At 42.1% G+C, this 24,557-nt stretch overlaps 1 protein-coding gene across 6 annotated transcripts in view; it reads left to right on the forward strand.

The window, feature by feature from the left end:
* Nucleotides 1-24,557, forward strand: part of ANGEL1 (angel homolog 1) — a 47,300-nt gene that overhangs the window by 9,661 nt on the left and 13,082 nt on the right. Inside the window, exons 2-8 of one of the 6 annotated variants that reach the window (XM_058292995.2) lie at nt 5,298-5,412; nt 8,958-9,533; nt 10,501-10,727; nt 11,182-11,251; nt 11,809-12,242; nt 15,349-15,475; nt 15,771-15,872. In XM_058292995.2, coding sequence (XP_058148978.1) covers nt 5,310-5,412; nt 8,958-9,533; nt 10,501-10,727; nt 11,182-11,251; nt 11,809-12,242; nt 15,349-15,475; nt 15,771-15,872 — 1,639 coding nt within the window. In that variant the 5' untranslated portion in view covers nt 5,298-5,309. Of the gene's footprint in view, nt 1-5,297; nt 5,413-6,118; nt 6,291-6,965; nt 7,071-8,957; nt 9,534-10,500; nt 10,728-11,181; nt 11,252-11,808; nt 12,243-15,348; nt 15,476-15,770; nt 15,882-24,557 lie in introns of those variants that run through there. The other 5 variants (XM_058292994.2, XM_004453565.4, XM_004453570.5 and 2 more) reach the window with 5 other exon arrangements.

Consider the following 24,557-nt stretch of genomic DNA (forward strand, 5'->3'; position numbering starts at 1 on the left):
CCAGTCTTGAGGATTCTGGGGTGGTGAGGCTTGCTCTGTCTCTAATTGAGAGGGGGTTTAGATCCCATGGGGCAGATGGATGGAGCTATCTTGCTTGCAGTTGCAGACCCTCTCTGTTCCTTGGGATGGGCATTGTCCTTATCACCAAGATGACAAGATTTTGAGCAGGAATAATTGAGAAGGTGAGATACTAATCTCTGAAATGGGAAAGAGGTTTGAGATGGGAGATTTGAGTTTGGTTTAGTCATGTTGGCCCAGTGTCTGGAAAATACATTCCAAGGAAGAGTATGGATATGTGGGCATTTTGTTCTGGAGAAAGGTTTGGGTTCAGGTAGTAAATTTCAGGAACTGGCAAACTACAGTCTGAGGACAAAATCTGGTCCATCACCTGTTAAAGTTTTGTTGGGACATAGCTGTGATCATTCATTTAGGTATTGTCTTAGTGCTTTCAAGCTATAACAGAGGTGAGCAGCTGCTACAGAAACTGTATGGCCTGCAAAACTGAAAATATTTCCTATCTGGCCCTTTAAGGAAAAGTTTGCTCACCCCTGGATCATTTGGCATATTTGAAGGTCATGCATATAAAATGATTTGTTAGGACCCAATTTCTCCAAGGGAGAGAATGGAGAGAAAGAAAAGAACCAAGAAAGAAAGTTAGTAAAAACCAAATTAGAAGGTAGAACAAGGAAACACCACCAGAGGAAAAAACACACTCTCTTATTATTAGTTGTACTCAAACCCAGTTATATACAAGAGCTGTTTTTTTTCTTAAAATGATAAATGTAAACCAAGTCAGTTTTCAGATACGCTGGGACTGGGTGGCTGATTGGTGGTCTTTGGAAGAATGTGGAGAATTAACTTGTAGAGCAAAAAAAATTTGGAAAATGGAATGCCCCATTATGTGCCACTTTTGTAAATTTGAAGCACGTCAGAAAGGATTTTTTAAATCATTCATTTGTTCATTAATTCATTCACTCATATGTGTTGGGTACCTTGGCACTGGGCTTGGCAATGGGATAGAGTGGTGTGAACCACATGAAGTGAGTGTATACCAAGTGGTACAGGTGAGGAAGCAGTGACAGTACTGAGCCCAGAGGAAGTACAGGGTGCTATGGAAGCCAGTAGGAGGCACTTCTGGTCCATAATGGAGTCACTGGTGTGTCTGTATGTGCACGTGTGGGGCACAAATGGAAGGGTGTTGAAGATCTGGGAAGGTTTCCTTGAGAAAGAGATGTCTGGGCTGAGACTTGTAGGTCCATTAGGCAGTAACTAGGTTGATGACAGAGAGGGGGTAGAGAGATACAGGGGAGAAGAGCCATTTGAACTGAGAGGAGAATAATAAGCAAAGTCCCCATCGTGTTGAGGGAGTCTTAAATAGTTTGATGAGGCTGTCATGTGATTCTCATTGAGGGGAGTGGTCATGGGAAGGAAGTATGAGAGGTGAGACACCCAGGTGCTCACCCTCATTAGGGCCTTCGATGCTATGCCAAGCAGTTTGGCCTGCATTTTGAGAGTGGGGGTTTGTAGAAAAGTTTTAAGCATCTGTGTGACCTGATATGATCTGAATTTTAGAAAAATTGCTCTGGTTGAAGGGAAAGTGGACTGAAGGTAGGAGGGGATCAATACTGGAAGTAGAGACTTTAGAAGTGGCTATAGGACATGGGGAAAGGTCGGATTAGAAACAGAAAGGGGAGAGGAAAAAGGAGGAGACCAGGATAACTTGATAGGTGATGGTGCTATTCACAGAGAAGGGGACTAAGGAGATGGGGCATTGGATTTTTGGAGGATGGAATGAAGAGACAATGAGAGCAACATTGGGTATGCTGAGTCTTTGAAGTGCCTTGGAGAGGCCCATGGGCAGTAGCATTTATGGGCCTTGGCTCAGGAACAGGATTTGGGTTAAGATGTGTGTGTTGCCCATATGGATAGTATTTGAAGCCACTGGAATGGCAGAATTGTCTCATAGAGAGACTGTAGAGTAAGAAGAGAAAAGAGGCCAAGGATGAAATCCTAGGAACTCTGTAAGAGGGTGATCAGAGGAATAAAAGTGAAGGAAACAGGACAGAGTGCCCACAGAGATAGAAGGAAAATAAGAATATCACAGAAACCAAAGGAAGAGACTCGTACCAGAAGGGGGGATTTCTGCAAAATTACAGTTCAAGAAAGAATAAGGCCCTGTAGAGTGCCCATTGAATTTAGCAACAAGGAAGGCACAGCAGTAACTTTGGTGAGGGAGTTTCAGTGGAATGAGGTTGAAAGAGAGATTAGGCAGTGTAGACAGTAAGACAACTCTTTCAGGAAACTTGGCTTCTTGAGAGATGGTGGGATAACTGGAAGGGGACGTGGGCTGAAGGAGGGTTTCATAATATGGGAGTAATTTAAGCACGTTTAAATGTTGATGGGGAGAAGACAGTGAAAAAAGAGATGGAAAGAGTAGAAGGAGAATGGTCTCTAAGGGGAAGAAGGTGAGGGGGATTCTGAGCTTGTTGGAGAGGTCCTGCTGTGTTGGGAGAGGGGCAGGAAAGGATGGTTTGGGATGTCAGTGTGTTGGTGCAGCATCAGAGAGTATGGAGTTCTTACTTGGTGGTTCTCTTTTTTTCTATGCAGTTGGTGGGAGATCACTTCCTTTGAGGAAGAAAGGAGGCATTAGGGCAGGATATTTGAGAAGAATGGTCACTGTGGGAATGGGAGAGACAGTTAACTAAAGAACACAGGGTTGTTGGGGAGGGTTGAGGTTGACATGAGGTTGAAGAGCAGGACACATCTGGCACCATTCTGCGTAGCTGGTAATTTCATTCATTGTTGATCAGCAGTCCAGATGAAAAAACCAAGAAGGTGAACGGTTTTACTGACCTGGGAAGGTATGATCAAAGAATAACAGGCAGGAGAGCTGATGATATTGAGAAAAGAGGGATGTAAAAGATGGGTCATGGGGATTCTATGGTGGATAGAGAAGGAAATGATGGCTAAGGGGAAGCTTGATAAGGACAGAATGGAGAAATCAAGGGACTGTCAGGTTTGATGGGGTTAAAGCACAGATGGAGCAGAAGTAAAAATGGGAGAGGCAGAAAGTTACAAGGTGATCAGAGTGGGTTGTGTGGATTTATGTTTTCAGAGGTGGAGGAGCACCCTGTAATGACACATCTAAGATGTGGTCAGGGCAGTGGGTGTCTGAAGTATAGTGAAGATGAAGTTCTTTGAGGAGGTGAAGACAATGAGCCTGAGGGAGATGGCCCATTCACACTGGTGATGGGAGGACTTGAGGTAAAGAAGAAGGCATTGAGTAAAGAGCCAAAGTGTTCAAGGAAAGAAGGGAAAAGGAAGAGGTCAAGTAGTCAAGAGGGGACAAGGGTGAGAATGGGGTAGATATTGATGTGTGCTTGATAAATCTGTAATGAGTACATGAATGAATGAATCAGTGAGTAAGTAGTAGTGAATGCATCAATTCAGACCAATCTGGCATATTCTGGGACACTATACCAACATCAAGCCATTAATCCTGCGGTCCTGGAGGAAACACCAGGCTCAGAGAACTCTAGGAATGTAGAGGCCTCGGGTTATCACAAGTTAGAGATAGGCAATTCTTTTCATCCTATCCTACCTAAGAGGCCTCTAGGCCTGTGTAGTCCATGTGGTAGTGGCTATCAAGCACTTGAGATGTGGCTGGTCCAAACTCAGATGTTCTGTTCAACGCACACTGGATTTCAAAGACTTAGTACAAATAAGAATAGAAAATATTTCATTTTAAAATACTGATTACATGCTGAAATGATTCATTTTTAGTTATACTCATTAAATAAAATATTCTTAAAAAATTAACTTCACCAGCTTCTCTTTTAGCGTATGAGGCAACTAGAAAATTAGAAATTGTACACGTGGTTTGCATTATATTTCTATTGGGCAGCACTGCTCTAGACTGTCTTTAGTACTCTCTGCAAACCTAAAGGAAGCATAGAGCTGGCTCTATATAATGTAGCTTTCTATCCAAGAAGTTAATAAAGACAGCTACCTTGTCAAATTTCCATGTATACCTGTTGTCATAAGGAAAATTCAAGGCTTCATGGCATTTATACAGGAAATATCCCTTTAAAATAGCAGTTTCAATCCCCCTAAGTACTGGAGAACCTCCCACTTGCTCCATGAGATAGATCCTACATCTGTAGACCACACTAATGGTGGATGGCAAGTGCTTATCATTGTCTTGTTCTCTCAGTTGGGATGAACTGAGGCACTCCTCTGGTCTCTCTTCTTGGAATATTTCTGACATGATAAGGGGCAGATGGTGCAGATTATACTTGCAATTTTCCTTTGGCTGGGAAGTGTGAGGCTTCCCAACTCCAGGCCAAGTCTCCTTGGAATGTGCAGTTACTAGCTTGTTTAGCAATGCCATGTGACAGTTTGGAGGGCAGGAGTCCTATGTGAGCCAGGGGTTGTGGAAGAAAACTTACATTAGTAGTAACCAGAGCTACTTTTTGCCTAAGTTTTTTTAAAAAAAGAGTAAAAACTGAGAACTTACCCTAGGCCAGGTCTGGCAAGGAAACTGAAGCTCCAAGAGGTTAGTTAACCTGAGAGATTTCAGGGGTAGGACATGGCAGAGCCAAGATCTAAGGTGGTCTAACACCAAAACTTGTGATCCTCATACCACCCTACACTTTCCAACAGAGCCGATTATGGACCAGGAAATAAAAAGAGGGCACCCTAGTTTAACTGACTTCAAGAAGGACCTCTGAAAGAATATGGTACCAGTTGTCCTGACAATTTGCCCATACGTGTGGCATCCAGCAGGACAGTTGAGGTTGAGTCCTGTAGCAGAGGATCCCAAACTGCATATCAACAACTTGGTTAGTATTTAAGGAATATAGAATCTTGGGGCCCTACTCCAGGCCTATTAAATCAGAGCCCTAGGAGTGGAACCTAGGACTATGTAGTTTTTGAACATTTCCTGAAGGGATAAGGGAACCACTACTTTGATAAACATAGTCTGTAGATAGGGACCTTCTTTTTGATCAGTATTGGAACTTGGACTTCTGGGTAATTATTGGGACATAATGGAAGGAGGGAACAAGGAGGGTTTAGTTAAGCCATCTCGAAGGAGTGGACCTGAACTTGGGAGATCCTTAAGTAGAAGTAATATTTGTCCTCTGGTTTTTCAGGGGCTTCCCAACATTCACATTGCCTCCCCGGCCTCTACTCTCAGCAAAGGGCTACATGTTTGCCTGAAGGCGAACACTGCCTCTAGAGCTCAGGGCAAGGAGTAGGAAGGCCACAATACTGACTCCCCCTTTTTCTCCTTTTAGCCTTTCAGTGTTATGATGTACCCAGCTGGTCCTGGATCTGGCGACTCCCCAGAGGGCTTCCCTGAACCACCGAGGCTCCAGCCACAGATTGGAAATTGCACAGCTCAGCCACTAGGTACCGAAATAGGGAGTATTATACAGTCCTTCCTCCTTCAGAGAGGGGATTTGAGTAGCACAGAATTGATGGAGGAACTGGCCTTCAGTTAGTGACACAGGCTTTGTTTAGTCAACAAAGGTTTATTTGGTCCCCACTATGTGCCAGGTACTGTCTTAGGCACTACCTCAGTAAAAACAAACACCACACTTCGTCCCTGTCCGAGTAGAGGTTTTCCCCCCTTTCACTGTTTTGCCAGTGGACACCCGCTTTTTTTTTTCCAGATTAGGATGCTGGAGACAAAAGCTTACCGGGTCAGGCAAAATGTGAATTTACATGACCTAGGATTGAGCTAGGGAAGACAAGAGTAAGAGAAAGGGAGAAAATGGGGAAGAACTCCTTCTCTTTGCTCTCTGGGCCTAAAAGGGCTATAATTAGAGAACTCAGGCCTGCAAGGGAACTTAGAGGCCAGCCCCCTCATTTTACAAACGAGGAAACTGAGGGGCCGGGAAGTTAATATAGCGGGCTCCGAATTAGCGTCATAACTATGAATAAAACTGTGGCCTTTGAATACTACTACGGAGTCTCCAGGACCGCGCCGGAGAGGGGCCGCGCGTTGCCATGGGAACTGACTCCCCGCCCCGCTGGGTGTGTCAGGGGCCCTGCGCTCCCAATAAAGTTGTTGAAGAGCTGGCGGCCTGAGCGACGGCGCCACGTGGGCGGGCCTGGGGGCGGGGCCTGTGGGGCCTGGGCGGAGCCAAGCTGAGGGAAACCCGGCGGGCGGCGGTGAGGTGGGCAGGAGGGCGGGAGGGCAGGCGGGCGCCCGTGGCCGGCCATGATCGCGTCGTGCCTGTGCTACCTGCTGCTGCCGGCCGCGCGCCTCTTCCGCGCCCTCTCAGGTACCGGCCCCGCGTCCTGACAGGCGGAGCCCGGCCTGGGCCCACCTCGGCGGGGCCCTGCGTTGGGGCGGCCTGCGGCGCGCCGGGCCTGTAGACCACCGACCCTCTGGCAGTGCCAAGGTGTGGGGAGGCGGCCCTCAGCCCTCAGCCCCCGGCCCCGCGGGGCCCGTCCTGACCCCCACGCGGCCTGGGCCTGGCCGACGACCCTCATGGACGGTCTCTCTTTACTCCTGTGGCCTGGTGGCGTCGGACCACGGTTTAAGTGGATAGGGGTTGGGAAAAGGACGGGAGCCACCCTTCCCTGGCCCTGGCGGTGCGGAGAGCTTCTGGGACCCGAGAGGGGTGGCAGGTTCGGAATAAGGCAGATGCCGGGGGTCTTTGTGGGGAGGGGCCCGACAGCCCTGGCGGGGGGGTGGGGGGTCGCTAGGCTAAAGATCTGGGAATACCTGGCTTCCCCCTGGGTTAACCTCACACTCACCTTTCACATATCTTTTGACTTCTCCTTTCTCAGCGGAGTCTTTGGTTGAAAAACGGGTTTTCAGAATTCAGACACATTTCAACCTTAGCTCTGAAGCAGTTTCCCATGCATTTAGAGAGATGGGGTGAGGGATGCTTAGTTGAAACTTCAGAGACAAGAAAGGGTTATTCCTTCACTTTTTCCTGGTCTGCCTGCAGTCCCCATTCCTGGTCTTTGAAATTCCAGAGGCTCTTAAAAAACCACCAGTTCCTCAAATCCCAAGAACTCCCAGACTTGGGCGATTTAGGAGACAGGACCAAGAGGTACTTTCTTAGAAACAGTGTATTGTGTATTCTGCACTTTTCCTTATATAAAACTTTTATTTACTTACTTTTTGCTGTCTGCCCTGAGAATGCAAGCTCCAGGAGGTCAGGGCCGTGTCCATTTTGTTCACTGTATCCCTAGTGCAGGTCACTCACTACGTGGCATATAATAGGCACTCAGTGAATTCAGGAATGTCTGTTTAGCCATACTCCTGAAGAATGAGAAACTCATTCTTCAGAGAGCTAAGGCATTTTCCTTTAACCATGTTGCCATCGTTTCTGGAGCTCCTCCTATGTTCACATTGGCAGTCCAGTGACACTCGCTAGTCCAGAGGTTTCCAGAACTGAAGTCAGAGTTCTAATGATTTCAGAGAAGACCCCCAGCTCCAATAAAATAGTTGTGCTTGCATAACCTTGTGTATTTGACTTCTACATAGATTTTTTTAAATAAAAGGATTCTGCTGCTGAAAATTACCACCACTGCCAAAAACCTCAAAACTAAATTTGAAAATCAGTAACTTCATGTGTATAAACTAAAGAACCTCTGCCACCTGGTATACATAGACAGTATTTTAAGAGGTAGAGAATTATCAAGTCCCTGAGTCTAAAGCCTAGCAACCCAGTCCATGATTTAGAGCAAGGCTTCATAATCTCACCACTAGTGATATTTTTGACTGGATAATTTTTTTGTGGGTGCTTTCCAGTGCATTGTAGGATGTTTAGTAGGATCCTTAGCCTCTAAACCACTGGAGATGCCAGTAGCACCCCCCACAGTTGTGATAACCACAGTATCTCCAGACATTGCCGCATGTTCCCTAGGTACAAAATTGCCCCTTGTGGAAAGCCACTGGTATAGAGGGACATAAATCCACAACAGGCCTTAAACAAGATAGGTGTCTTTAAACATTTGAGCCATTTGGGAATTTTTCTTGCCTTATAAAAAGCCAATAAAATGAAACTTTAATAATGGAGCGTCAGCATTGTGCACATCCCTTGGCCAGCAAATAAGTGATTTAGAGTGTGTGTGTGTGGGAGCAGGGGAAGGAAGTTGTTTGCTCACACCAAAAATACTGTGCTTGGAGTTTTGGGGCTCTAATTTTAGAGTTTTTCCCCACCTGCTTTCTTGCCTGTTGGCTGTCATTTGTGGCTGCTGTAACAGAGATGACAGCTGTCTCTTCTTGCTGTCAGTTGTTGGCACCTTCTAATTTACAGCCTCTGATGTGTTGTGGAATGGGAAAGCTGATAATGAAGTTTGTAAAGATTTTATGAGTAGAATAAATAGCTTTTGAGAAGAGGCCCAAAATTGTATAGATTTTGTGACACTGTTTTTGTCAGCTCTTTTGACTTTTTCTTTAGGAGTGCATTCACAGATTAAGGGATTTATAGAGATAGAAAAACTCTTGGGGCCTCTTCCCATCTTCATTTTACAGTCAAGAGTAAGTTTATCTAATTAGGGGCATTGTTCAAAGTCATATAGTTTTGTCAATTTTGGCACTAGACCTATAACCCATAGTTCTGATATGGTTAAATTCTGGTTCCAATGTAATATGGTTCTTAGGTCCATAGAGTTGATGTTAAAAGGGGTATGGTTATATGTGCCCTTCTCTGCCCCAGATTATGTGGGCTAGCTATTCTTTTATTCATTCATTGAATATCAAGTCCCTACCATATAAATTAGATAAGAATTGTAAAGCATTTAGAAGAGTGTTTGGCATGTAAGTAAGCACTTTGTTATGATGATAATGGTGTTCCAGGTACTATGGTGGGCAGGCTCAGTGATGGTATGATGATGAGCAAGGTGGTTACGGTTCTCTCTCTTACTGGGAGATGAGATGAGGGTTGGTCGATGCTGTCATCTCATAACCTGTATTTTGACTTTTCTCTTAGATGCTTTCTTCACATGTCGAAAAAATGCCCTCCTGGCAAAGAGCTCGTCCCCCCAGGTAGAAGGCAACTTTGCCATGGCCCCTCGGGGCCCTGACCAGGAGGAGTGTGAGGGCCTGCTGCAGCAGTGGCGAGAAGAAGGGTCAAGCCAACTGCTCTCAACTGTGAGTGAAGGTCCCCTTGCAGATAAGGGGCTAGCCCAAAGCAGCCTGGCTCTCCTGATGGATAATCCTGGAGAACAGGATGCTACTTCAGAGGACAAGTGGTCCAATAGGCAACTGAGTGACCTGCGGGCAGCAGAGAATCTGGATGAGCCTTTCCCCAAGGTGCTAGAAGAGGAACCACTGCCAGAGGTCCAGGGTCCCATGTGGGCAGCTGTCCCCGTGCAGACAGGCCCCCAGTATGCAGACTGTGCTGTCCTTCCAATGGGCACCCTGGCTGCAGAGCAATGGGAAGAGGACCCTGCTGTGGTGGCCTGGAGCATAGCACCCGAGTCTATGCTCCAGGAAGAGGCTCCTGTCTGGCCCTTTGAGGGCCTTGGGCAGTTGCAGCCAACCCCAATGGAAATACCATATCACGGTGAGTATGGCAAGTGACTGAGTGAGCCAGGGCAGCAGGTTATCTTGTGTATGAGCCAGAACCATTGCTAAAGAAGGGATTCTCTGGTGGGGAGCTCTGCCACTGCATTCTTTTTTTCTGAGAATCTTGCCACGTCAGATCCAATGGGGCCTTAGAGATAATCTAATCCAGCCCCATGTTCTTACAGGTGAAATAATTGTAATGCAGAGTGGGAGTGGGGCATGCCTTAAGTCACACAGCTAGGTAGAGACAGAATTGAATCTCCAGACCATAGTTCTAATTCTCCATGCAGTTTTTTCTTTGGCGGTGGCTCGAGGGCTTCCTGAGGTAGGGGTAGGGGAGTCAAGATAGAAGTTCTCTGGAGCCTTTTGCTCTTTGCCTCAACCAGAGTAGCTTCAGTTTTATCTGTGTTTCAGATTGGGCTTCCACATAAGCTAAAATTTGAAGAAAGAATTCTGTAGCTCAAATGTCTGAAATCCACTATACTGCCCCATGCTATAGGGAAGATGGGGAGCTTGGGATAAGTATGGTCTCTAGTCCCACAGGTATTTCCAGGTTTAGAAGTCAGAAAATACCCAAGGCTAAAGTTACTTTAGAAATGTCTTGAACCTCAAGTGACTATTAATCATATCCACCTGAGTGATTCCCTAGAGATTCAAGGGTTTATAAAAAATGAGAGATTGTCATCCTGTAAAAATTTCTTGAACCCTACCAGGTATCAGGTATTATGTTAGGTACTGGAGATACAGTGTTGAACAGGCCAAGGTCATCCCTGGCTTTGTGGCGTTTATGATCTAGGTGAGGGAATGTCCTTAAATTACCACTCAAGTCATTATGGAGAGGGATGGGTAATGGAAGATGCAAAAAGGAACTTTGGGTACAGTATCACTGCGTCAGGAGTGGAGATGGTGGGGGCCTCTGGATAACATATACTTGTCATGGAATTCTTCCCCTGACCCCCTTGCAGAAATCTTGTGGCGAGAATGGGAGGATTTCTCCACCCAGCCAGATGCTCAGGGCCTGGAGGCAGGAGATGGCCCTCAGTTCCAGTTCACTTTGATGTCCTATAACATCCTGGCCCAGGACCTGATGCAGCAGAGCTCAGAACTCTATTTGCATTGCCACCCGGACATCCTCAATTGGAACTATCGCCTCGCCAACCTCATGCAGGAGTTCCAGCACTGGGACCCTGATGTGAGTGAAGAGGGGACATGTCATCTGCGTTAGCTCTGGACCTAGGTTTTTTCCTAGTACTCTTTAGAAAATGAGTGCAACTGTACAACCCATAGTTTTTCAAATGATTTCAGTTCTATTTAGAATTGAAGCTCACTTGCCTGGAGTAAATGAGTTTGTGGCAGAGGCTGAGAAGAGTCTCCCTAGTACGCATTTGCAGGGAGGGAGACTTGAAGGCTTAGAGCAGTAGGAAAATCTAGTACAAATGACTGGTTTCCTCTGCTTAAGTCTGGACCTGCTCTTGCTGTTAGTCGCTCTCTGGGAAGAGTCAGTCCTGTGAGAGGTCTCTACTTGAGTTGCATAGAAGCTTCCCTCCTGGCTTTAGTACCTGCTCCCAGGGAGTTGACAGTCATACTCCAGCATTCTGTGTATTCTGGGTACTCTGGAGTGATTGGTTTCCTTGTCAATTTCCCAGATCTTGTGTCTCCAGGAAGTCCAAGAAGATCATTACTGGGAGCAGTTGGAACCTTCTCTGCGAATGATGGGTAATGCAGTTTCCTGGCATGTTTGCCGGCCTTTTTTCCTGTAGCTCTGTCTATTCCTGAAGTAGACATCTTTTTCTTTTGTGCCAGTAAACCCGTAGTCTCACCTGTGAGCTAGCATGTATGGATGAGAAAATAAGTAGAACTTTTCAGTTTTTAAAGCAGTTGTGACATACATTGTCATATAGTCATTGGAGTAACCACCGCTGTGAGACTGAGTGTTCTTATCCCCATTTCACAGATGAGGAAACTGAGGTTCTGAGAATGTGCAAGATCACAAAGCTAGAAGGTTATGGAGCTAGGACTCCAGTCTCTTTATATCAAGTTATTGCTTCATACCCTTTCCTCCCTCCTTCCTCTTCCAGCCACTCAGTCATCTAGTTAGAACTATAAGGAACATCTCCAGAACCAAGGGAGTGGCAAAGGCAAGGACTCCCCTTATTGGAGCAGCAGGAGCCATGCCTTAGGGGGGATGCACACATGGGCTGTTGCCACTAGCTGGAGCAGATTCAAGCTTTAAGGACTCCGCACCATCTCCTTAACTGGGATTTTCCTTGCAGGCTTTACCTGTTTCTACAAGAGGAGGACTGGGTGCAAAACAGATGGCTGTGCTGTCTGCTACAAGCCCACCAGGTTCCGCCTACTCTGCGCCAGCCCTGTGGAGTACTTCCGGCCTGGCCTGGAGCTCCTCAATCGGGACAACGTGGGCTTAGTGTTGCTGCTGCAGCCACTAGTCCCAGAAGGCCTGGGGCAAGTCTCAGTGGCGCCCTTGTGTGTGGCCAATACCCACGTCCTGTACAACCCACGCCGGGGCGATGTCAAGCTGGCCCAGATGGCCATTCTTCTCGCTGAAGTGGACAAGGTGGCCAGGTTGTCCGATGGCAGCCACTGCCCCATTATCCTGTGTGGTGACCTGAATTCTGTCCCTGATTCACCTCTCTACAACTTCATCAGGGATGGAGAGCTCCAGTATCATGGGATGCCGGCCTGGAAGGTGAAATGGGGGAAGCCACTGTGGCGGTGGGAACATGGCCTAGGGAGAGATTCAGGTGTTGGCATTCAGCCCTGCTTCTGTGGCAGGGACTCAATTAAACCTGTTCTGGCTCCCTCCTGCTTTTTCTTGTTCTGTTGATTGCCTTAAACCCACGCCTGGAAGTTAGGACGTTTTGAGTGCCTTTGGCATACTACGATTCTTACAATTTTCACCATTAATTTTTTTTTTAGTTCATAACTAATACATAAGTACATTCTTGCAAGACTTCAAGCATGAAGCAAGGCAAAAGTCTCCTTTATTACCCACATTCCCTATCCTCTTAGTCAAGTAATGACTTATAAGTTTGGTGGTATTCTTCTAGGTTGTTTTCTGTGCATTCCCGATGATGTCTTTGTTCCTATAATATTGTAATCAGAGTTAACATTAAACGCTTATGGTGTGCCAGGTTCTATTTCGAGCACTTTACAAGTATTACCTCATTTAATTTTCAACATATCTATTATTATTTGCATTTTATAAATGAGGAAGCTAAGGCATAGAGAAGTTAAGTAATTTGCTCTAGGTTATGCAGGTTTTGGAGCCAGGATTTGTAACCAGGTTGTCTGGCCTCATAGCCCTTGCCCTCAAATACTGTGCTATGACCACTTCTAAGGCCAATATGTCATCTATTGTGTTTGTGTTTTATAAACATGAAACACTAATGTATGTTTCATTGTCTAGCTTGGTTTATTTTTCAGTTAACAGTGTGCATATGGATCTTTTCATGCCTTTTAATTACTGAATGTTGATAGCATAGATAGCTCATAGTTTTGTAATAGTCTATTTAACTCTGCTGATGGGCATTCAGCTTATGCTGATTTTTTTTTTTAAGATTGATTATTTTATTTATTTATTATTTTTCTCCCCTCCCCCCAGTTGTTTGCTGTCTATGTCCATTCGCTGTATGTTCTTCTGTGATCACTTCAATCCTTATCAGTGGCACCGGGAATCTGTGTTTCTTTTTGTTTTGTCATCTTGCTGTGTCAGCTCTCCGTGTGTGCAGCGCCATTCTTGGGCAGGCTACGCTTTCTTTCGCACTGGGCGGCTCTCCTTATGGGGCGCACTCTTTGTGTGTGGGGCTCCCCTACGTGGGGGACACCCCTGCGTGGCAGGGCACTCCTTGCGTGGTAGGGCACAGTGCACGAGCACCGTGCATAGGCCAGCTCCACACGGGTCAACGAGGCCCGGGGTTTGAACCGCAGACCTCCTATGTGGTAGGCGGATGCCCTATCCATTGGGCCAAGTCCACTTCCCCTGATTTCTTTTTTTTTTTTTTAAGATTTATTTATTATTTATTTCTCTCCCCCCCACACACACCCCAGTTGTCTCTTCTCTGTGTCTATTTGCTGCGTGTTCTTTGTCCGCGTCTGTTATTAGTGGCATGGGAATCTGTGTTACTTTTTGTTGCATCATCTTGTTGTGTCAGCTCTCCGTGTGTGCAGCACCATTCCTGGGCAGGCCGCACTTTCTTTCACACTGGGCGGTTCTCCTTATGGGGCGCACTCCCTGCACGTGGAGCTCCCCTACGGGGGGACACCCCTGTGTGGCAGGGCACTCCTTGCATGCATCAGCACTGCGCATGGGCCAGCTCCACACGGGTCAAGGAGGCCCGGGGTTTGAACCGCGGACCTCCCATGTGGTAGACGGATGCCCTAACCACTGGGCCAAGTCCACCGCCTCCCCTGATTTCTTTATATGTCATTTAATCTCCGTGTTCCTCTCTTTTGTCCCCACTGATCCACCTTTATTGATTAACTTTTGGCAAGGTGTAAGTGGAGAAAGAACACAAAATGACTTTATTATTGATTACTTCGGGCTCTTACTTTAATGAGGTTACTCAAGTGCCAGTGGTGCCATAGTTGCCATGTAGGTAGAGGAAAGGCATTGTTCTGCTCAAAAGGAGTTTTAACAAGGAGCTCAGGGAACGGGAGAAACAGTGTACTACATACCTACAGTGTACTAAGTGCCTACTGTTAGGCCTAGTGATGAAGAGTACTCACTGAGAAGCCAGACAGTCCTGAGTTCAAAGCCCTCTGGTGCCACCATGGACAAGTTACTTTAACTTCCTAAGCCACATTTGCCCCATCTATGCATTGGGCATATAATGGGACCTGATTCAGAGGTTTTGTTGTATTTTTTTTTCCTTGTGGACTATATAAAATAATGCATGTAAAAACTTTTCCAGTTCCTGGTTCAAAGTAAGCAGTCATTAATTGATAATGGTTATTATCAAGGTTTTTAATTGTATGTATGTAATTATCATCATTTTACAGTAGATAATACCAAACCTAAGAAAGTTAATTAACTTGCTCAAAGTCACACAGCTAGTAAATGTTCATCAAATTCTAGCCTCAGATGACAGACTGAATATATATCCCCTTTAAGGGCAAGGGATTGTGTCTATCAGCTTTATCCCCAGCCCTCAGCTAGTGTCGTGCACATAGTTGGCATTCAAATATGTGTTGTTGTTAAATGAAATAAAGGGAATTTTGCTGCACACTTTGGAGATATGCAGATGACTGATGTCGCCGAATGTTTCCCCTACTACGTTTTGTCCGTTCCCAGGCTGCTCATTGGCTTTGACCGAGGATGGTGACGTAGATACGGTAAAGTGCTTTGGTGCATTTCCCACTTGGTTTGACCCTGTGGTTTCCCAATAATAGACTAAGATGGTAGACCTTGATCCAGAAGATCCAAAAATCGGACAAACCTTTATCCCATTGCAAATTAAAGCCCCTAAAAGTTGCTATGGTGGAGAATTGTATGGATTTTTCTGAGGTAAAATTTAGGGACCACATGTTCATACAGTCCTGTTTTCCTTGACTCAAACACTTCACTCTACCCTTTATTCCCATCTCATGACATTTCAGTGTTTATAGTGAAAAAACGATGGTTTTAATTAGCTCCTTATTTCGCAACCTTCCCCTGAGACTTAAGAGGCTTGCTTACATCATGTATGTAGTAAATGAGTGTGTGTAAGTGTGTGTTTGTCTGCATGTCCTAAAACATGGGTTATTTCCATTTCCTACCTTGGTTTCCTCCTTCTCATTCTATTCTTTCCTTATAGGTATCTGGACAGGAAGACTTCTCCCATCAGCTTTATCAGAGGAAGTTGCAGACCCCGCTCTGGCCCAGCTCCCTGGGCATCACTGATTGCTGTCAGTATGTCACCTCCTGTCACCCCAAGAGATCAGGTGAGCATGTGTCATATTCTTGATTGGCTGTGCCTCCAGACCCATTTTGGGACAATGACAAAAGAAAATGTAATCCCTTTAACTCTCTCAGCAAGTTCCTCTGTTTTTCTCACTGTTCTCCCCGTGGTCACCCAATGAAATGTAAAACTTTAAATCATAGGCATTGGAACCTTTTCTTGTCCTCAGAGCCAGACTTCCTTTGTGTCCCAATGCTGGAATCTTCTTGGTACTAAGGAGATCTCAGCATGTGGCTCCTCTTCCTTTCTTTCACTATGTGGCTTTCCCTGGTTTACAGAGAGACGCAAGTATAGCCGAGACTTCCTGCTACGTTTCCGCTTCTGCAACATCGCTTGTCAGCGACCAGCGGGATTGGTTCTTATGGAAGGAGTGACAGACAGTAAGCCGGGTAATGGGAACTAAACATATTTTCTTGGTCTTTTTTCCACCTTGCTCCCTGATATTTGTTAGTTATGTGGTTTCTTAATTTTTTCTGGATATTATTCTTACAGATCAGCTTCTGGTAATACACATGCTTAAAAGGAAGGTTGATTGAGTTCAGTGGTCATATACATGCATGCATGTTCAATGTAAAAGAGCACTGAACAAGGAATCAAGAGGCCTGGGTTCTTCCTAGCTCTGAGACCTTGAATAAGCTTCTTAACCTTTTTAGGCTTAAGTTGCTAATAACTAGCATGTGCATAGCATGTATAGGGGGAGAAGATATATATGGATGGAGCTTTGACAATCAGAAGTTGACAGTGGTCCCAGTTGTAATAAAAAGCTGCTCCTACTGAGAACTTCTGGAGTGAATTTTACCTTTCTGGTCCCTGAAACAATTCTAAAACGACAAGGAGAATGGGAAAAGAAATGCAAACTCTATCTTTGACAAAACTAGGAGATACCTCAAAATATCTGAAACTATGAACCACAGTACAGGTAGAATGGCTACAAGAAGCACTGGGGATCCATCAAGCAGGGGTACTGGAGAAGTACAGAGTCTTATCTGTGGGGCTACATGCATCTCAGAAAGATCTAGCAGAGTACATTTCTTCAAGATGTACCTTGAGGCACAATCCATTGTTTCATAAATAAGAGTAGGGTGCACAGGTTGTAATAGGAGCTTCTCTGAACCTGCTTTGGTTTTAAGAGGCAGTGGAAGAACTGATTAAGGAATCAATCCATATTTGCATTAAAATAGTCTATTCAAGTGGCAGGGGACAGATGAGATACTTAGCTTAGAGCTTTTGGCTGGAGAGAAGTAAAGATGAAAAGGACTTGTATATACCTCTAAGTCATAACAAAAATTCCTGTTACTTGGAATGTATATCTTATTCTTCCCTTATATATAAACTTTAGACAAATAGCTGGTGCAGGAAAACTAACTAATTCAAAGCGGAATAGTCCAAAAGAAATCAACATGGGATCTATACTAAAATACTTCAAGGACTAAAAAAAAGGGAAGGGAACTGGAAAAACAAAAGACAGATAATATGTCAAAGTTTAAAAATAGTGTAATGGAACATATGAAAATTATGATTATTTTACCACAAATTAAAATAAACGAAGCAATTGCTTTTATAAACTAAGAGTGCAAAAAAAAAATTGCCTTTGTAAAATAAGTTCAGGCATATGGTGAGACATCAGAAGATTGTTGAAATGGAAACTGCAGAACTCAGGAAAGAAGTGGAATAAAAATAAAATCACATAAAATGAAGACAAAATTGGATGCAGTACAGGAGAGAAGAGATACTGCTGAAAAAAAGGCAAGACACATAGAGACTGGGAAATGGGGGAAAAAAGGCAAAATGAAAAGGAAGCGAAAGGATAGAAAGGATTAGAGCAAAAATGATAGTAGGCAAGATAGGAAAAGGAGATTCAGCATTCATTTAATTGGAGTTAAAGAAGGAAAGCAATATAAAGGCACAAAACAAATGTTTAAAAGTATGATTCAAGGAAAATTTTTCAAAAAGAAAAAGATCTGACTCTTCTGATTGAGAGGACATAATATATCTCAGGGAAAAAAAATGACAGGAGAATCAACACCGAGGCTTATTAAAATGAAGTTGCTAGAAATCAAAGATGAAATAATCCTTTGGGTACTTGAACCAAAATGGTCAAGCTACTTTTAAGGGTGAAAATAATTAGGCTGATTTCATATTTTTTAACATTAACACTTAGCTTTAGAAGACAGTGAAGTAGTGCCTTCAAAGCCTTCAAGGAAAGCTATGACTCAAGAATTTTATGCCCAGTCAAATGGCTATTCATTATAAAGGAAACAGACAGAAGTTTTGAACCTGGGAAGATGCAACGAATATTGTTCCCATAGCCTTTCTTGAAGAAACTACTAGAGGAATAATTTAAGATAACCAAGCAATGACTGGAAAAAGTATAGCATAAGTACAGGTGGTGAGCACTGAATTTATTTTTTTTATATAGGAATTTAATTTGAGTTGGCATTTTGCATGGAAAAGCAAACATTTCAATAGCTCAGTGTTATAGGATTACAAAATTCTAATACTGAATGGTAACAGGATCCCACATTGGTAATTTCACATTATGAACACATTATTTAAAAAAAATTAGTGCTGTGCTTGAATCAGGCATAAAATAAGCATTTCAATTTAATAACAAAATTAAACCTAGCACCTTTGAAATACATAAATGGCAATCACTTTGTAGTATAGAAATAAATCATTGTATTTAGGAGGAAATATTCCGTTCACTAATAGTACAAAATAATAGCATTATTTTCAAAATTGAAATTAAATTTGGGTAACTATAACAATACAACACATAACTGTGAATATGCATTTCCATTAGTCATTACACCCTACCCAGGGCTGAACAGCTCCTGCCAAATCTTTTTTTAAAGGCTTCAACTCTAAAAAGCTACTGCCATTTTTAATTTAAGGCCCTGAGTGAAAAGGCTTAAATACAGTACAAGGAGACCATAGTGTCAGAGTTATTTTTTCTAAAGGATTTCTTTTGATGTGCAAACAAATATTTAAAAAGTTCAATACCAGAGTCATCAACTCAACATCATAACATGGTGACTTGACTATGACGCTAACTTTAATGGAAAGCATCTTGAGTGCAAAGGCTATGCAGTTTTAGATAGTTATGGTCTAATTTTCCCACAAGCTGACATGGCATTGAACTAGAGCACTCTCTGTCACCTGAGCTGTATAATTAAACACACACGTGCTCACACACACACATACACACACACACACACATTATGGAGAAACTGGAACCCTCATGCTCTGCTGGTGGGAATATAAAATAGTGTGGCCACTGTGCAAAACAGTTTGTTGGTTCCTCAAAAAGTTAAACATTGAATTACCACATGTCCGGCAATTCTACCCCAAATAATTGAAAGCAGGGACTTAAACAGATACTTGTATACCAGTGTTCAAAGGAGCATTATTCAAATAGACAAAAGGTGGAAACAATCCAAGTGTCTATCAACAATGACTGGATAAACAGAATGTAGTATATGCACACAATGGAATATTATTCAGCCATAAAAAGGAATGAAGGTCTGATTTGTGCTATAACATGGAATGAACTTTGAAAACATTACATTGAATGAGCAGGCACAAAAGGACACATATTGTATGATTTCGCTTATATGAAATATCTAGAATAAGCAAATTCATAGAGAAAGAAAGCAGATTGGTTATAGGTTATTAGGGGAAGGAGAGGGGGAATAGGAAATAGGAAATTACTGCATAATGGGTACAGAGTTTCTGTTTTGGGTAATGAATAAATTTTGGTAATGGATGGTGCTGATGGTAGCACAACATTGTGAATGTAATCAATGCCACTGGGTTATAAACTTAAAAATGGTTAAAATGACAAATTTTATGTTATATATGTGTTTACCATGATAAAAAATTTAAAAAAAAAATTGTGATTCTTACTAGCCCCAACTCCCATTGTGATTGAATAATTCATAAGTAGGGAATATAAATTTTAAGTCCCTCTCTTGTTAATGTTTTCAAACAATAATTTCTCCTTTCTAATATGGCTTTCAAAGACACTAAAAAGAGTTGCCATGGTTTCTTTTTTTTGCACACTGCACATTTACACTAAACCTTGGTGTGTCGGGTCTTACTTTAAACAGATAAGGACAGACCATGTGCCCAGTTATTTGCATTATGAAACAATATTTGCTAAGACGATTTTTGTAAACCATTAGTTTACAAATTACTACAGAACAAAGGCTGTCTAGTCAGTTTCCTAAGCAGGGAAATTGTGATTCCAGCTTCTCCTCTGGCCCATGTTTGTTTGGCTGCTACCAAAGCTGAATGAGCCCAGGAAGATGTTGTGGCTCATGTGTTCATGTGGCCTCCTGGTAAGGCAGGCAGAGGAGCTAAGTCCCATGTAACTGCCAGAGCAGTTCCATTTGTACACAGTGCTATGTGGGCAGAACCCAGTGCTGATGGAAACCATTTTCAGCACTACTGGTCACTTTTATTTTTCTGGCATATTGTAATGATAAAGGTTGTTACTCAAAGTGAAAATAGTGTTATGAATATTTAAGACCCAGATAATGTAATATCAGCACTCACAGAGCAAAACTTATAGGATATAAGAAGAAATAATAGTCAGAAAATAACTAATGGCAGGGAAGCAGATGTGCCTCAACTGATAGAGCATCTGCCTACCATATAGGAGGTCCAGGGTTCAAACCCAGGGCCTCCTGGCCTGTGTGGTGAGCTGGCCCATGCACAGTGCTGCCATGTGCAAGGAGTGCTGTGCCACGCAGGGGTGTCCCCTACATAGGGGAGCTCCACGTGCAAGGAGTGTGCCCTGCAAGAAGAGCTGCCCCATGTGAAAAGCACAGCCTGCCCAGGAGTGGCGCCCCACACATGGAGAGCTGCTGCAGCAAGATGACACAACAAGATGACGCAACAGAGAAGAGACACAGATTCTCGGTGCTGCGGAAAATGCAAGTGGACACAGAAGAACACACAGCTAATGACACAAGAGAGCAGACAACAGGGGGAAAGGGGAGGGAAATAAATCTTTAAAAAAACCCAAAAACTAATGGTAAAAGATTTTAATTTATCTTTCTCAGTCTGCAACAGATTGAGTGGATAAAAATAACTAAGAATATAGATAACCTAAGGAACATGTTGAATTGTACATCTGATTGATACTTATCAAACTGAACATTGAAAGCAGAGAGAATACATTTTCTTTTCAATGAAGTCTCCATAAAATTGACCAGGTATTGGGCCACAAAGAAAACATTAATAAATTTTAAATGGTACAAGTTGTATGGTCAGCTTTCTCTGGTGAGCCATTCAATAAAACTAGAAATTAAAAGCTAGAAATTAAAAACAGACAAAAAAGAAAAGCACTATCATCTGAACATTTTACAAATTTCAGACAACTTTTGGGTCAAAGGAAGTTTAAACTGAAATTGCAGAATATCTAAAAATAGTAGTATAAATATTGTATATTTGTGGGATATAGCTAAAACAGTGTACAATGAAAAATTCATAAAATTATATAGAACATGTAGCATATGGAATTATATTAATACTAAGATTACTATAAAAGTAAATGAAGTAAGAATCCAACTCAAGAGGTCAGGAAAAAGAACTAAATAAACTGAAAGTAGAAGGAAATAAGATAAAAGTGGAAAGAATTTAAACCCAAAAAATGCCAGAACTAATGAACTCTTAAGAGTTGATTCTTCAGGGGAAAAACAGCTGCCAGTTGGTTTAGCCCATTAGCTACCTATTGAAGGGGGTTGGAGGTAAACCCAGTGTCCTGATGCAGAAGAAATTGGAAGAATTATTGCATGACTAGGTGCAATAATTGAAAACTTGAGTGGTATTTTTAGAAAATGCAGTTTAGTAAAACTGGTTCCAGGGGAGAGAGATAATATCTATCATAGAAAAAAAAGAAAAAGTCTCAGAGAAGCATTCCCTCAAAAGTGCAAGTCTCAGATTGACAGAGGAATGCCATCAAACCTCTAAAGAATCTATCATTCTGTTAATGTTTATATTACTGCAGAGAAAGAAAATGGCCAAGTTGTTTTTATGAAGCAAGAATATTGACACCAACACCTGACCACAATTACACATAAAAAGAACACTATAGACTAATCTCCACCTGTGAAGACTGATGCAGAAAATTTTGAATAGGAAGATCAGGAACCAGAATTTAATAGCACACTGAAAGAGTAGTATATATACCATGACCAAGTAAAGTTTATTAGAAACATTATTTTAGAACTGTAAGGATAGTTCAATGCTGGGAAATGTATTAGTATAGTTTATCATCCTAATATATATTATGTATTTATGTATATGTGATAACAAGGTATGTGAAACTCTTGTTTTGTGATCCTGTCAATAGATGTTGAAAAGATATTTGTTAAAATTCACCTAGAATAATAATTTTAAAAACTCTTAAGGAAAAAATGGATAATTCCTTAAGCTTTTATTAAAATACATTTACCTCAACTCTAAAAACCAGCATTTTTCTTAAAGAAGCTGCTCTGGGATCATTCTTGTTAAAGTCATGAACAAGACAGGGATGATCACTGTCATATTATTTAATGGTGTTTGGAGATACCAGCCAATACAATGGAAATAGAATATAGAAATACAATAAAGAAAATAGAACTAAAAATTGGAAGGGGTAAATTATTATTACTTGCTGATGATATCTTTTGGTGTAGTCGGTAATCTAAGAGAATCATTGAAAATTATAATAATCAAGGTAATTGAGTAAGGTAGCTGTGGACAAAGTCAATAAGCAGAAATCAGAAGATTTTATATATAAAATATCTTGTCAGGAGATATAATGGGAAAGAAGACCCTCTATGATTGCAACAGAATGAAAAAAAAATAGAAATAAATTTAACATAAAAAATGCAAGCTATATAAAGGAGTGTTTTGTTTCATCTAAATTATCAAATTTATTGGCATGAGGTTCATAACATTCCCTCATTATCCTTTTTTTTTAAAAAAAATATTTATTTGTTTCTCCCCCCTCCCTCTCTTGTCTGCTCTCTGTGTCCATTTGCTGTGTGTTCTTCTCTGTCTGCTGTATTCTCATTGGGAGGCTCCGAGAACTGATCCTGGGACCTTCCAGAGTGGGAGAGAGGCGATCATTCTCTTGGACCACCTCAGCACCCTGGTCTGCTATGTAGCTTATTGTCTCTCCTCTGTGTCTCTTTTTGTTGTGTCATCTTGCTGCATCACCTCTCTGTGTGGGCCAGCACTCCCGTGCAGGGCAACACTCCTGCACAGGGCAGCACTCCACGTGGGTCAGCTTGCCAGCTGGGCCAGCTTGCCTTCACCAGGAGGCCCTGGGTATCAAACCCTGGACCTCCTACATGGTAGATGAGTGCCAAATTCCTTGAGCCACATCCGCCTCCCCATTATCCTTTTTTAAAACAGCTTTATAGAGATGAAATTCACATATAAAATTCACCCATAAAAAGTTTACAATTCAGTGGTTTTTAGCATAGTCATAGAATTGTGCAGCCATCACCACTATATAATTTTAGAACATACCCAATACCAGTCACTCTCTATTCTTTCCTCCCCATAACCCCTGGTAACCAATGGTAACCACTAATTCTATTTTCTGTCTCTCAATGTTTGCCTATTCTGGACATTTCATATAAATGACTCCTACAATATATGATATGTATGTATATATATATATATGATTCTTTTTGTATATGATTTTTTCAGTTAGCCTGTTTTCAGGGTCCAGCAGTATTATAACATGTGTCAGTACTTCATTCCTTTTAATGCCAAGTAACATTCCATTGTATGAATATGCCACGTTTTGTTTATCCACTCATTGGTTGGTAGACATTTGAGTTGTTTTTATTTATTTATTTATTTTTGTCTTTATTTTTTTAATATTACATTAAAAAAATATGAGGTCCCCATATACCCCCCACCCGCCTCACCCCACTCCTCCCCCCATGACAACAATCTCCTCCATCATCATGAGACATTCATTGCATTTGGTGAATACATCTCAGAGCACCACTGCACCTCATGGTCAATTGTCCACATCATAGTCCACACTCTACCACGTTCCACCCAGTGGGTTTTGGCTATTATGAATAATGCTACTGTGAACATTCGTGAACATTTTTTTCCATATATATATATTTTTTGTTTTTCTTTGTATGTATACCTAAGAATGGAATTGGGCTGTACCATTCTACATTTCTACCAGCAGTGTTTGAGGGTTATAATTTCTCAACATCCTTGCTGTACATACTAGCTGTCTTCGGTTATATCTATCCTAGTAGATATGAAGTGGTTTCATTGTGGTTTCAAATTGCATTTCCCTAATGACTAATGATACTGAACATCTTTTCATGTGCTTATTGGCAATTTTGTATATATTTTTTTGAGAATTTTCTGTTCAAATCCTTTGCCCATTTAAAAATTTTTTTTGTCTTGTTATTGAGTTGTAAGTATTTTTAATATATTCTAGATACAAGTCTCATATCTGATATATGTTTGGCAAATATTTTCTTTAGTACTGTGGGTTGTCTTTTCACTTTCTCAGTGGAATAATTTATAGCACAAAAGTTTTTAATTTTGATTAAGTCCAATATATCTATTTTTTCTTTTGTTCTTTGTGCCCCAAGGTTGTGAAAATTTACCCTGCATTTTCTTCTAAGAGTTTTCTAGTTTTAGCTCTTAAATTTAGTTAATTTTTATGTATGGTATGTATAAGTATGTATATGCCTTTACAAGTGGTTATTCACTTGTCCCTGCACCACTGTGAAAAGACTATTCTTTACCCATTTAATTGCTTTGTAATACTTGATGCATATCAATTGACCATAAATATCAGGGTCTACGTCTGAACTCTCAATTTTATTTCATTCCATCTACATTTCTGTCCTTACGCCAGTACCATACTGTCTTGATTACTGTGGCTAGGTTAGCATAAGTAGCTTTTTCAAGATTGTTTTGGCTATTCTGGGTCCCTTAGATTTTTTTATGAATTTTAGAATCACCTTGTCAGTTTCTCCAAAAAAAGCTATCTGGGTTTATTTTAATTGAAAATTTTTATAACAGCT

This window comes from Dasypus novemcinctus, chromosome 3 (assembly GCF_030445035.2).
Source record: "Dasypus novemcinctus isolate mDasNov1 chromosome 3, mDasNov1.1.hap2, whole genome shotgun sequence".
In the NCBI taxonomy this organism is placed as follows: Eukaryota; Metazoa; Chordata; class Mammalia; order Cingulata; family Dasypodidae; genus Dasypus; species Dasypus novemcinctus.